This window comes from Nerophis ophidion, linkage group LG05, assembly GCF_033978795.1.
Source record: "Nerophis ophidion isolate RoL-2023_Sa linkage group LG05, RoL_Noph_v1.0, whole genome shotgun sequence".
Taxonomy (NCBI): domain Eukaryota; kingdom Metazoa; phylum Chordata; class Actinopteri; order Syngnathiformes; family Syngnathidae; genus Nerophis; species Nerophis ophidion.
In genome coordinates, this window is record NC_084615.1 from 64,297,538 (window position 1) to 64,308,477 (window position 10,940).

At 39.9% G+C, this 10,940-nt stretch overlaps 1 protein-coding gene across 1 annotated transcript; it reads left to right on the top strand.

Annotated features, from left to right (window-relative positions):
- Positions 1-629: 629 nt before the first annotated feature.
- hmgn6 (high mobility group nucleosome binding domain 6) lies at positions 630-5,230 on the top strand. Its single transcript, XM_061901767.1, has 6 exons — positions 630-790; positions 1,722-1,745; positions 1,862-1,891; positions 4,056-4,103; positions 4,190-4,309; positions 4,390-5,230. The coding sequence occupies exons 1-6, from the start codon at positions 776-778 to the stop codon at positions 4,432-4,434; spliced, it is 282 nt and encodes a 93-aa protein (XP_061757751.1). The 5' UTR covers positions 630-775; the 3' UTR covers positions 4,435-5,230.
- Positions 5,231-10,940: the final 5,710 nt, after the last annotated feature.

Genomic DNA, 10,940 nt, shown 5'->3' on the forward strand with positions numbered 1-10,940 from the left:
CCGCCCCTTCCAGCCCCTCTCTTCGGTTGTGAGCCGGAGACACGTACACGCAGAACTAGAAAGCCAAAATGGCATTCCGTGTATTTCTGCAGAAAACATGCATTCTGGTGTTGTTTTTGTACTACGTACCAATCACACCGGTATTTTATAGGGAAGCAAAAAATAAAAATGGCGATTAAGTGGGTCTTTGTCCGGGAGTGAGAGTGGACGGCGGCCATGATGTTAAAGACACGGGCTCAGTGGGCCCCCTGCCGGCGTGTGGAGAAGACGACGCATGCCTTTCCACTCAAACGAATTTAGGAAACAAAAAAAAAAATGTGTCCGCGAGAGGAGTGGGCGCCATATTGGATGATTGAATTGCACATTGTTATACGTAAGTTCGTTTAATTAATGGCGGAAAGCGCACTAGCGGTGGGGTCGAATACACCAATTTACGCAACCCACTCCCCGACCGTAAACACTCAACCAACGCAGCCCTCGAATCCTTTCATTCGTGCCGGGGCTTCCCTGCGAGAAGAAGCAGAGGGAGAAGCCATTCGCGCCGGGCTCCGAAAATTCCAAGTGTTCCGCAGCCCCCGAACTGCGCCTTCTGATTGGCCCGCGCCGCTGTCAATCAAGCGTTTAGCCGCACCCCTCCCCCCATTCAACCACTCGCCTCGCTGTTTCAGTGTGTTTACTACACTGGCCAGCATAGGGGGAGACACTCGTCTTCACATGTACTGAGAAATAACTGTTTTTAGTTGGATTTGCGCGAAAAAACCTCCAAGAGATCAACATGCCCAGGAGAAAGGTGAGTATTTCCAATAAAAAAAAAACAACGCACTTTGACGAGCGCGAAATGTATGCACACGCGCGCGAGACATTCCTGCGAGACATTACTTAATTATAACAGATTTTACCGCGCTCGGATACCGTTGGTAATTTATTCATAACGGAAATAAAATAAGCGGATTTTTTTGCCGGTGGCGTTGAATATTTTCCTGTTCGTTAGCCGATGCAAGCCGCCGTTGTTCGGTCGGGGAGCTGGAAGTCTCCTCCATGCAGTTAAAGCACAAGCAAGCAGCAGCCATGCTTTGCAGCTCTTGTCGTCGGCGAGACACCGAGAACAAAACGGCTCGCTTATCGCCGACCGTGCGTCAAACCGCTCCGAAAGCACCGCGGGAAAATCCCACGGTGACTTTCCCGTGTATTTTGGCCTCAAAATCCCACATTCGCCGGCGCGTTTTGATAAAATTATATATTTTCTCTCTTTGTTCGTGGTCTCAAATGGCTGCGGTGGCGCGGCTCTACCGTCTGGTGGCGCCTGTGAGTCACAGGGTGGTCTCCCCCCCCGCCTCCCCGCCCCCTCCTCTCCCTGAGACTCCCGCGCCAGCGTTCAAATGTGAGCTGCATGCTTTGAATGGGAGGCAGACTTGGGGGAGAGAATAAAGGGGGCAGGCGAGGCCCAGGCCTTGCAAATGTGTCCCCTGAGGCCCGCATGGCTCAGCTCTCAGTCCCCCTCTCGGCAGCCATGCTTTCCCGCCACATTGCCAACCCCTAAACCCCGAAAATGCGCCTTTTTTGCCACATGTTGGTGTTTTTGGATGAGTTGAAAAAGTTTTTTCTCTTGCTTGGTTCCCAACCACATTATGCTAACAAGTCTTTTTAAAGTCTTTTCCTGTCCTTTATAAACATATTTTCTTCGTATTTTGATACCAATCTGTACATTTCTTGTTTTGCAGAGACAAGAAACAGAAGAAGAGGAGGTAAGCCTGGCGCAGGTCGCATAGCGCTTGTGTAACCAATTTTTTTAACAATAAAAATGATGTTTACATTTGTTGTGTGTATGTATTCTCAGATATTAACTTGTGCTTTATTTTAGCCCAAGAGGAGATCAGCCCGGTTATCGGCGGTAAGAGGACACGCATATGAATAACTTAACATTGGCTAACATATTTATATTACACATAATATAAACTGCTCAATAGTATGGGTTGCAGCTAATTATGTAAAATGAACAGTTATTCATGTAATATACCAATATAAGCATTAATTATTCATTAAAGAATGCGATTGCAGATAAAACACAATATTATTTTACTTTTAAGCTAAATACTGCTCTAAAGGGTGCAGAAAAGATCAAATTTGATTAAAACCCCCAGCAAAACTTAATTGTATAAATCCTGAATATATTTTATTATCGGCGCATACACAAGCATATTGTAGAGTTGTTAAACAAAATTATTTCAATGGAAGCCCGATGTGCATGTACATTAAAATAAAAATTGCACGAAAAAAGTTACATTTGGGGTTTAGTAGCCTTTTAAACATAATATAGCCATTTTAAATATGTTAATGCCTTGCATGGCAGCTCCCTCCATCAGTGTGTGAATGGGTAATTGTGGAAGTGGTGTTAAAGCGCTTTGAGTACCTTGTAGGTAGAAAAGCGCTATACAAGTACACCCATTTACCATTATATTGTATGAATTGCAGTTGCAAGCAAAATGTATTTTCACATTTGGCAGACAATGCAGGGAAATTATATAAAGGGTGTTCCTTGAGTGAAATATTGTCCCTCAAAATATTATTTGGGGTTTAGTATTATTCTAATGTAAACATAGTTTTATGACAGTGTGCACAATGCAAACAATGTTCTATTTTCACAATCTGCATGGAAGGGTAGACAAAATTGTGCATAATATACTGTTAATAGTTCTTATAATCCTCTAAAAGGCTGCACATGGACAGGAATATTTGTTATGCACTTGAAAATTTAGGCGAGGAATAACAATAGTGCAGACTATTTTCCAATTGTTATCTAGTGCTTCAAGTCAGGGCACCCTTAAATATCAACTTTGCTGAATAAAATATGTTTCAATATGTATAATTTGACTGATAAAGTAGGGTTGCAAGATTGATTAACATTGCAGTTTTAATTGCAACAACCTGACCACAACAGGCTGGTGTTTTTTTTTTCATCTCCGACATTTGAGTGATAGACGTATTATAACAATTGTAGTGTCCTTGGCCTGCTGGCTGATCAAAAATAAACCCAAATATTTTAGAAATTACAGTTTTGTATATTGTATTAAAGCGTGGTAACTTGCGACAATTGTTGACTGACAGTCTGAAACATGGGTCTTCAACTATATGTTGAACCTACTTAACTTCAGAGTTTAGTGTAATTGCAGCCAGCTCATTCTGGACAGCTAATATCTAAATATATTACGGAAATCTTAAATCCCTCTTGACGAGAGGTCTTCAACAAAAGGTTTGGGAGTCTGCAGCGGTTTGGTAATTTTCTGTGTTGATTGTACGTTATTTAAATATATTTGTATTCCCCCTGTTTTTTTTTCCAAAGGTATTAATACCTTCATATAAACATTAACATTGATTAGATGCATTTGAGTGTAGTTAAGAAATGACAATGACATGGCCACTGTACTTACTGTATATTGCAGGTTTATAATGAATGAAAACATATCAGTTATATTTATGTATGCATTTTAGATAGCTAGTTATTAGCGCTCTTTTTGCCAGGTAGAGATTGGCGACTCCATGTAGTATTATTTGAAAATTTTAGCATTGCAACACAACAAGGTACCTTTTGGTAGTCTAATTTAAAACACAATATTATACAAGATGTATAAGTAGAGGGTTCGAGGCATGGAAATCAGTGAGGACCTCTGCACTAGGCGCTAACTACAATTACAGGTGTAACACAAATATTACAGCACGACAAACACTCACTGGACAAATAAAGAGCAACTTGCGTTATCCAGTCTGATTTAGTCATGTGGTTAAAAACGATTCTGAAGTAAATACGAGCCTTAACCCCCAGTAGTCCATATAGTTCAATTGAGTTTGGAACCCTAAAAGTAACATGCCTTTCTTTACTCATTTTAACGGGTAGTATAGAATTAAAAACATCACAATTAGATTTTTCTCAGTTTGAGTTCTAAAATGTCTGATCAAAAGTAGTTGAGGTCTAAATCAGTTTGTAAGTGTTTTCCTAGCTGTCTAAAACACATTGTAAATGGACAAAAACACATTTTAATCTTGTCTTTGGTCCACAGAAACCGGCCCCATCTAAGGAGGAACCAAAGGTGAAGAAGGCAGCGAAGGTAAGCTAGAACATGTACCACGCGTGACTGAGAAGTCCTCTCAATATTCCACCCAGCTGACCTCTTTGCACTGTTGTCCTATCCAGAAGGAAAAGGCTGTGAACGATAAGAAGGAGGACAAGAAGACCAAGAAGTCAAAGGAGAACGCCGAGGCAGAGGCCAATGAAGAAAACCACTCTGAGAACGGCGAGGCCAAGACCAATGAGGTGAGCGGCGACTTCGGTCGAGGTTCATTTTAAGTCACCAAAACGTCACCGACTGACCTCCATCTTGTGTTCTTACCTAGGAGGAGGAAGCCCCGGAGGAGGCCAAAGAGGCCAAGTCAGAGTAGCACCACTGCCCCCAGCGTCCCCAACACTCCCCTCGAAGCTCCCCTCTCAAGTCTCTCACACGGTTTCCCTCCAAGGCGTATTGTTAACAGAGGAATATTTTTATCAATGATTTTATAAGTATCCGTACAGATTTTTAGCACAAAAAAGCGAAGCTGATTATGGAGCACCTTGCAGATTTGCAGTGGTCATATCAAGTGTCTGCAAGCAAGACAAACACACTAAAATCTTTTTTAAATGGCATTTCGTGATTGTTGAAGGCTTGTTTGGTGTAGAAAGTGTCCCCCCAACACCCCCTTCGCTGGATTGGCTTTGATGTGACTTGTGTAGTTGTTACCCCACCCCACAAACCCCCTTATACAGTTCGGCCCCCGCCCCCTACTCATGTTTTATTAACGGTTCAGCCATGTTATAACGTGGCTGCTTCTTTTAGACCTCTTAATGTGCAGTGAGTTCCCTTTTTTTTGCTCGTGTCTCATGATCTTGGTTTCATTTTTTTTGGGGTCCTCATTGAAAATGTGTTTTTGAAAAGAATTAAGCGTGTTGTCCATAAGAAAGAGGAAGACGAACATGTGAAACATTCCTGGAACAGCGATGCCTGACGACCCTGCGTTATGAGAAAGAGGGAAAAAAAACAGCCCCTGCTCCATCTGTGCTGTAGAGTCACCTTTTTTAAAAACACCGTTGTTCTTTTTAAACTATTTGAATTGGGAAATCTCAAAAAACGCAGGTGTCCGGTCCCTCTATTATGTTCTGAAATTCTCTTAATAAAAACAAGTCCTGGGAATTTTCCTCAAATCTGACGTGTGTGGAGACTTTCTTTAAAACGGTTGAGATCACGGAATCCAAAAGATTTTATGTTAGGAAAGGGGTAAGGAACCTAATGGCTCTTTTGATGATTGCATCCGGCTCGGATAAATATTTGCTGAGATTGCTTAATATGATTAATAATGAACAATTCCGCTGATAATCACAGCGTTAAAAATAACGTTCAAAATGTAACACATTCTCATCCATCGGTTTTCTACCACACTCTTAAAAATGTTGGTCTTAAAATTGCATGCATTTAGTTATAGTCTGTGTTAAACAATATTATCTGGCTCTCAAGTAAATACATTTTAAAATAGCTGTCTTTCATGGGTCTCTCAGCCAAAAAGGTTTCTGACCTCTGTGTTAGGAGAAACTCCAAATTCAAGACACGTTGATGCATTACATGGACTGACTAACGCATAAATCACTATTGAACAAACACTTTTTAGACGTTTTTTGTCATGAAGTCTGACCTGATCATGCATCCTTCTAGAACACTAAATGGAGGGCCAGGTTAACAGCTCCAAAATGTCCACTTTTACTCTCACTTAATGTTATGGTTTGATTCCACCTTGACGTTTTCAGCCCCCCTTTTAGGCTTCACACGTTCATATTTCACTATACGAACTCGAGCATGTGCGCCACGATGACCTACATTCACTTGCGTTCTCAAATCCAGATTATTCAAACAATCCGCCTCCATATTTAGCTCTCACATACATGCAATCCAGCTAACCGAAAAGCGTCCTTCGTGCATGTTTGCAACAAGCAAACCGTATTTAAGTGTTTTAGATGCAGTTCATATTGACTGGTTTCTAAAGTATACGGCAATGGCTGCGAAGGACCCAACGAGATTCAAGCCCTGAATCCTCCACAGTAGCGGCGTCATAATCGCTTTAAACTGCTGGTGGTTTATTTTGTGCAGCAGATGCGGTCTCTCTGGCACAGCATTGTCATGACCGAGCACTGGGCTCCATTTTGTCGACGTTGTGTCCCTGGGAAAAGGGTTTGCTGTATCCAGAGACTGCCGCTAGATGGCGACATTGCCGCACTTCTCGTGATCTGACAGTAGTCTCTGTCCACTGCAGGTGCATCTAGAAAAAAAAAAGAAAGTATCTTTGAAATGTTCAATGTTTCAAATGGGAAAAGAGAAATTCTTAAAGGCCTACTTAAACCCACTACTACCCACCACGCAGTCTAATAGTTTATATCAGGGGTCATCAACACGGCGCCCGCGGGCAGCAGGTTGCCCGTAAGGACCAGATGAGTAGCCCGCTAGCCTGTTCTGAATTAGCTCAAAAAGCAGCACTTATCAGTGAGCTGCCTCTATTTTTTTAATTGTTTTTATTCACTAGCAAGCTGGTCTCGCTTTGCTCGACATTTTTAATTCTAAGAAAGACAAAACTCAATAGAATTTTAAAATCCAAGAAAATATTTTAAATCAATCAATGTTTACTTATATAGCCCTAAATCACTAGTGTCTCAAAGGGCTGCACAAACCACCACCACCATGTTAAAGACTTGGTCTTCACTTGTTTGAATAAATTCTTTTTTTTTTTTTTTTACTTTGCTTCTTATAACTTATTTTTTGAGAAAAAATAAAACCTTTTGTGGGTTCTTCCGAGGATGTCGTAGTCGTAATGGTTTGTGCAGTCCTTTGAGACATTTGTGATTTAGGGCTATATAAATGATAAATGGGTTGTACTTGTATAGCGCTTTTCTACCTTCAAGGTACTCAAAGCGCTTTGACACTACTTCCACATTTACCCATTCACACACACATTCACACACCGATGGGGGGAGCTGCCATGCAAGGCGGTAACCAGCACTCATCAGGAGCAAGGGTGAAGTGTCTTGCTCAGGACACAACGGACGTGACGAGGTTGGTACTAGGTGGGATTTGAATCAGGGACCCTCGGGTTGCGCACGGCCACTCTCCCACTGCGCCACATTGATTGATTGATTGAACCTTAAAAAATATTTTAGGATTTTTAAACACATATACCTTTTTACCTTTAAATTCCTTCCTCGTCTTTCCTGACAATTTAAATCAATGTTGAAGTAAATGTATTTATTTTATTGTAAAGAATAATGAATACATTCTGATTTAATTCTTCAATTTAGCTTCTGTTTTTTACACGAAGAATATTTGTGAAATATTTCTTTAAACTTATTATGATTAAAATAAAATAAAAATATTCTGGCAAATCTAGAGAATTTGTAGAATCAAATTTAAATCTTATTTCAAAGTCTTGTGAATTTCTTTTAAAATTTTTGTTCTGGAAAATCTAGAAGAAATGAGGATTTGTCTTTGTTAGAAATATAGCTTGGTCCAATTTGTTATATATTCTAGCAAAGTGCAGATTGGATTTTAACCTATTTAAAACAAGTCATCAAAATTCTAAAATTAATCTTAAACAGGAAAAATTACTAATGATGTTCCATAAATTATATTTTAAATTTTTTCAAAAAGATTCGAATTAGCTTGTTTTTCTCTTCATTTTTTGGGGTTGAATTTTGAAGAGTCAAAATTGAAGATAAACTATGTTAAAAAATTTAATTTTCATTTTGTTCATGTTTTCTCCTCTTTTAAACTGTTCACTTAAGTGTTTTTTTTTCACCATTTATTCTCTACAAAAAACCTTCCGTAAAAGGGAAAAAAAATGTACAACGGAATGACAGACAGAAATACCCACTTTTTTATTTATATAAATTTACCAATTCAAAGGTAAATTGAGCAAATTGGCTATTTCTGGAAATGTATTTAAGTGTGTATCAAACTGGTAGCCCTTCGCATTAATCAGTACCCAAGAGTAGCTCTTGGTTTCAAAAAGGTTGGTGACCCCTCGTTTATTTATCAATGATGAAATATTAACATTGCAACACATGCCAATACAGCCTTTTTAGTTTACTAAGTTGCAATTTTAAATTTCCCGGGAGTTTTTTTCTTGAAAACGTCGTGTAATGATGACGTGTACGCTTGACGTCACGGGCTGTTAGGAAATATGAGCGCTGCACACACACACACAGCTAAAAGTTGTCTGCTTTAACGGCATAATTACACAGTATTTTGCTGAATCCTTTGCAATTTGTTCAATTAATATTGGAAAAGTCAAAGTAGAAAGATGGAGTTGGGAAGCTTTAGCCTTTAGCCACACAAACAACCGGTGATTCCTTGTTTAAAATTCACAGAGGTGAAACTTTACTATGGATCACAGCGAACATAGATCCCGACCGAATGTCAACCAGCAGGTTTCGGTGAGAATATTGTGGTAAAAAGTCGCTTCTTACCGGATATCAGCTGAGCTTGTGCCGCCCATACAGCTGCCCAGAGTTATCCTAGTAAATGTGTCTAAAAACATCGGAATCCGTCCCAAAGCATTCGTGTTTTTTTTCAACTGTTTTTTTTTCCCTAGTCCGTCGCTATCAATATCCTCAAACATGAATCTTTCATCCTCGCCCAAATTAATGGGGAAATTGTCGTTTTCTCGCTCCAAATAGCTGTTTTTGTTGGAGGCTCCCATTAAAATCAATGTGAATATGTGAGGAGCCATCAACATGTGACGTCATCGTCTGCGACTTCCGGTAGAGGCAAGGCTTTTCTCTTAGCATCGAAAGTTGCAAACTTTATCGTGGATGTTCTCTACTAAATCCTTTCAGCAAAAACATGGCAATATTGCGAAATGATCAAGTATGACACATAGAATTGACCTACTATCCCCGTTTAAATGAGAACATCTCATTTCAGTAGGCCTTTAATATTCTTCAGACTTGGTAGAAGTCATGCAGATATAAGTTGATGGTCAACTTGCTGTGCATTGGTGCCTGATGTGCAGTACAGGCCAAAATCTTGCACACACCTTTCATTCAATGTGTTTTCTTTATTTTCAGACTGTAACTGTTGCGACAAATAATTATAATTTGTTTTCCGTCCATCCATCCATTTTCTACCGCTTATTTCCTTTTGAGGTCGCGGGGGGCGCTGGCGCCTATCTCAGCTATAATCGGGCAGAAGGCGGGGTACACCCTGGACAAGATGCCACCTCATCGCAGGGCCAACACAGATAGACAGACAACATTCACACTCACATTCACACACTATAATTTGTTTTATTTCTCTAAAAACAGAATAAGTTAAGTTCATAAAAGAGAGTTTAAATCAAAATGCATAAAAGTTCATAAGAAGGCTTTATTTAAGTTACTATGGTTAAAAATGTTATGTCATGCCTTTTTGTTGGGTTTGTGGGCATGCGTTTGTTTTGAAGTGTCTCGATTGGTCTGTGAATGGATATAAGGAAGCTGCTTCCGGCTATGAGTGAACATTTGATGCAATGAGAAGGGATCAAGAGAGCGACTAATCGTAACAAGGACTAAAAAGTGTCACAAGGACTTTCAGCGTTTGGGCTATAAGAGCCAGAAGATCACAATTTCCTCCTAAAAGAAGCATGCAGGCCAACGAGGTATTTGTCATTTCTGTTTGTATTTTACTTCGGTAAAATGTTTGAGCCACATGCTGTGCATGTTATTTTTACATTTGTAACGTGCTTTATTTTATTAACAGTTTTCACGGTGAATTGAAGGGAAAGGAAGCCTTCAATAAATCAGTCAAAGAAAGCCATTGTGTCAGTGCTATTTGGAGGGAGTTACAGTGACTATTGTGACTATTCATGACCACATTGTAGAATGTCATTGAAGGCATATAAAAATGATGAACTGAAAACATATATTATATTTTAGTTTCTTCAAAATAGCCACCCTTTGCGCTAATTACTGTTTTGCACACTCTTGGCATTCTCTCGATGAGCTTCAAATGGTAGTCACCTGAAATGGTTTTCACTTCACAGGTGTCATCGTTTTGATGTTCCATCCCCCTTCCTCCTCCACATCCCACCTCCCCGGATTGTAAATAATGAAATGTATATACTTGTTCTTATGCTTTCTGAATTCACTATGTTCACTGCTCGCTGTAAATATCCTACCAAGTCAGACCTACACTGTTTCAATGTCCATTTCTCAGATGATACAATTGTTGATGACTGAAGTGTTGATATCAACCAAACCTAACCCCCCGCCCCCCGATTGTATATAATGTAAATAATTCAATGTACCAGTATATACTCTGATGATTAACTTGTGTGATGACTGTATTATGCTAAAAGTATATATTTGTACCATGAAATGATTAATGTGGACCCCGACTTACACAAGTTTAAAAAGTTATTCGGGTGTTACCATTTTGAGGTCAATTGCACGGAATATGTACTGAACTGTGCAGTCTACTAGTAAAAGTTTCAATCAATCAATCACTTCAGTGACTATATACAATTTATATAGTCAAGAAAAACTAGAAAATGCATTGAAATTAGAAGTTATGTCCAAACTTTTGGCCTGTACTGTACCTCCACCAGTGCACTAGTATAGAATAGAATAGAGTTTTATTGTCATTATTGCAGTGAACAGGTTGATTGGCAACACTAAATTGGCCCTAGTGTGTGAATGTTGTCTGTCTATCTGTGTTGGCCCTGCAAGGAGGTGGCGACATATCCAGGGCGTACCCCACCTTCCGCCCGATTGTAGCTGAGATAGGCACCAGCGCCCCCCGCGACCCCAAAGGGAATAAGCGGTAGGAAATGGATGGATGGATGGAGGGATGGAGTTTCAAAGACCAACGAAATTGGAGCAGATCTCCTAAGGTGCA

What these genes read in the sequence shown, in the direction of transcription:
- hmgn6 (XM_061901767.1), top strand. An exon ending in GATCAGCCCGGTTATCGGCG is followed by an intron (nt 1,892 to 4,055) that starts GTAAGAGGACAC and finishes TTTGGTCCACAG; the next exon opens with AAACCGGCCCCATCTAAGGA. An exon ending in AGGTGAAGAAGGCAGCGAAG is followed by an intron (nt 4,104 to 4,189) that starts GTAAGCTAGAAC and finishes TGTCCTATCCAG; the next exon opens with AAGGAAAAGGCTGTGAACGA.